This window comes from Rhincodon typus, chromosome 26, assembly GCF_021869965.1.
Source record: "Rhincodon typus isolate 14 chromosome 26, sRhiTyp1.1, whole genome shotgun sequence".
Taxonomy (NCBI): Eukaryota; Metazoa; Chordata; class Chondrichthyes; order Orectolobiformes; family Rhincodontidae; genus Rhincodon; species Rhincodon typus.
Genome location: NC_063357.1, coordinates 39,190,418 through 39,192,006, shown reverse-complemented (window position 1 = coordinate 39,192,006; position 1,589 = coordinate 39,190,418). Strand labels below are relative to the sequence as shown.

The following is a 1,589-nucleotide window of genomic DNA, read 5'->3' as shown; positions in this document are numbered from 1 at the left end:
GGGGAAGGGGGGGGGGGGGGTGTAGCAGCAGGAGAAATGGGGATAATTAGAGAGAAAATGCAGGAGGAGGAGGAGGAGAGGAAGGTGGAGGGGAAACAGTAGGGAAGTGAATGAACGTGGTGGGGCTGTGTGATGGGGGGGGGGGGGGGTGGGGGAAGAGAGAGAGGGAGAGGGGAAGAAGGAAAAAAAGAAGCCACAAAGACGTACCGATTTCATTGCTGCTGCCATATCATCGTACCGTTCGGCTTGCTCAGCCAGGCGGGCTTTCTGCACTAACTGCTCGCGATCTACCATGTTGTCTGGGCTGGATTCAGTAACCGCGAACCAATGCTACGGTATCTATAGGGTTGCTTTATTGCTCCTCCTGCAGCCGCAGCCAGTACCCTGCCTGTGTCTCACACACACTCTCTCTCTCTCGCCAGCAGGACAACCCCTCACCCTTGTCCCAACATTCCGCGCTGACGTCATTGCCCATATATAGGCACCGCCCGGCGCTGACGTCACGGGCCGGCCCCCCGGAATTCCACATTTGGATACAGTGTCGCGGCGCCGCGCTCTGCCCATTGGCTGGCCGCAGTTGCAATTTCCTGCCTCCGCCCGGCTCTCCGAAACTACATTTCCCGAGCGCCAAGAATTGTGCACTTTGCCCGATCCCGAGCCGACTCGGACGGTCTGTGAGGTTAGAAGCAGTCTCCACCCAGTCTCAGGGTGTGGGTTCGTGTGTTAAACTTATCGCTGTGACTCAGAGACGACTCAGGGCTGACGAATCTGGGAGCGGAATGGGCCGCTTAAGGAAGAAAGGACGTGCATTTCATGTAACGTCTTTGCCTGAGCTCAGGGCTTTCCAACTCTCGATAATGCTTGTCGAAATGAAGTTGCTACTTGTGATTTTTTTATTTGATTTAAAGAAAACTGCTTTGCGAGGTTCCTCAACAGCATTAAATCACCGGGTAATCTTGGGATCGTTGAGCAAATGGCTTCGCTTTGAAATAGAGCCACAGGATCATTTTAGATCCACTTGAGAGGCCGAACAAGGCCCTGGTTTCATGTCCCACGCGTAAGACAGGACCTTGTGAAGGTGTAGTTTTCCGTCAGCACAGCCGAGATTTTTTTCTTTTCCCAAATATGTTTATTTTCTTTTGATTATGTGTTGTAATCTTCGGGGTGTCAAATTCCCACAACCTCCCGACTCAGAGACAAGCTTATTAACCATTGGCTCACAACTGCTAGTTTTCCGAGATTCATAGAGCTGTACAGCACAGAAACAGACCCTGTGGTCCAACTTGTCCATGGTGACCGGATATCCTAAATTAATCTAAATGTTTTAATTGTCCCAGCCTCCTCCACCACCTCCTCTGGCAGTCCATCCCATATACGCACCACCCTTTCTGTGAAAAAAAAATTGCCCCTTAGGTCCCGTTTAAATCTTTCCCCTCTCACTTTAAACCTATCATTTCTAGTTTTGAACTTCCCTACCTTTGGGAAAAGACCTTATCCATTCCCCCTATCCATGCCCTTTATAATTTTATAAACTTTTATAAGGTCACCCCTCAGCCGCTGACACTCCAGGGAAAATAGCCCCAGCCTAT

At 50.5% G+C, this 1,589-nt stretch overlaps 1 protein-coding gene across 1 annotated transcript in view; it reads right to left on the bottom strand.

Moving 5' to 3' along the window:
* The window catches only part of LOC109918614 (14-3-3 protein gamma-B), a 73,065-nt gene extending 72,587 nt beyond the window's left edge, over positions 1-478 (bottom strand). The window contains exon 1 of the mRNA XM_020518544.2: positions 208-478. Within this exon, the coding sequence (XP_020374133.1) occupies positions 208-294 (87 nt within the window). The 5' untranslated portion in view covers positions 295-478. The remainder of the gene's footprint in view (positions 1-207) is intronic.
* Positions 479-1,589: the final 1,111 nt, after the last annotated feature.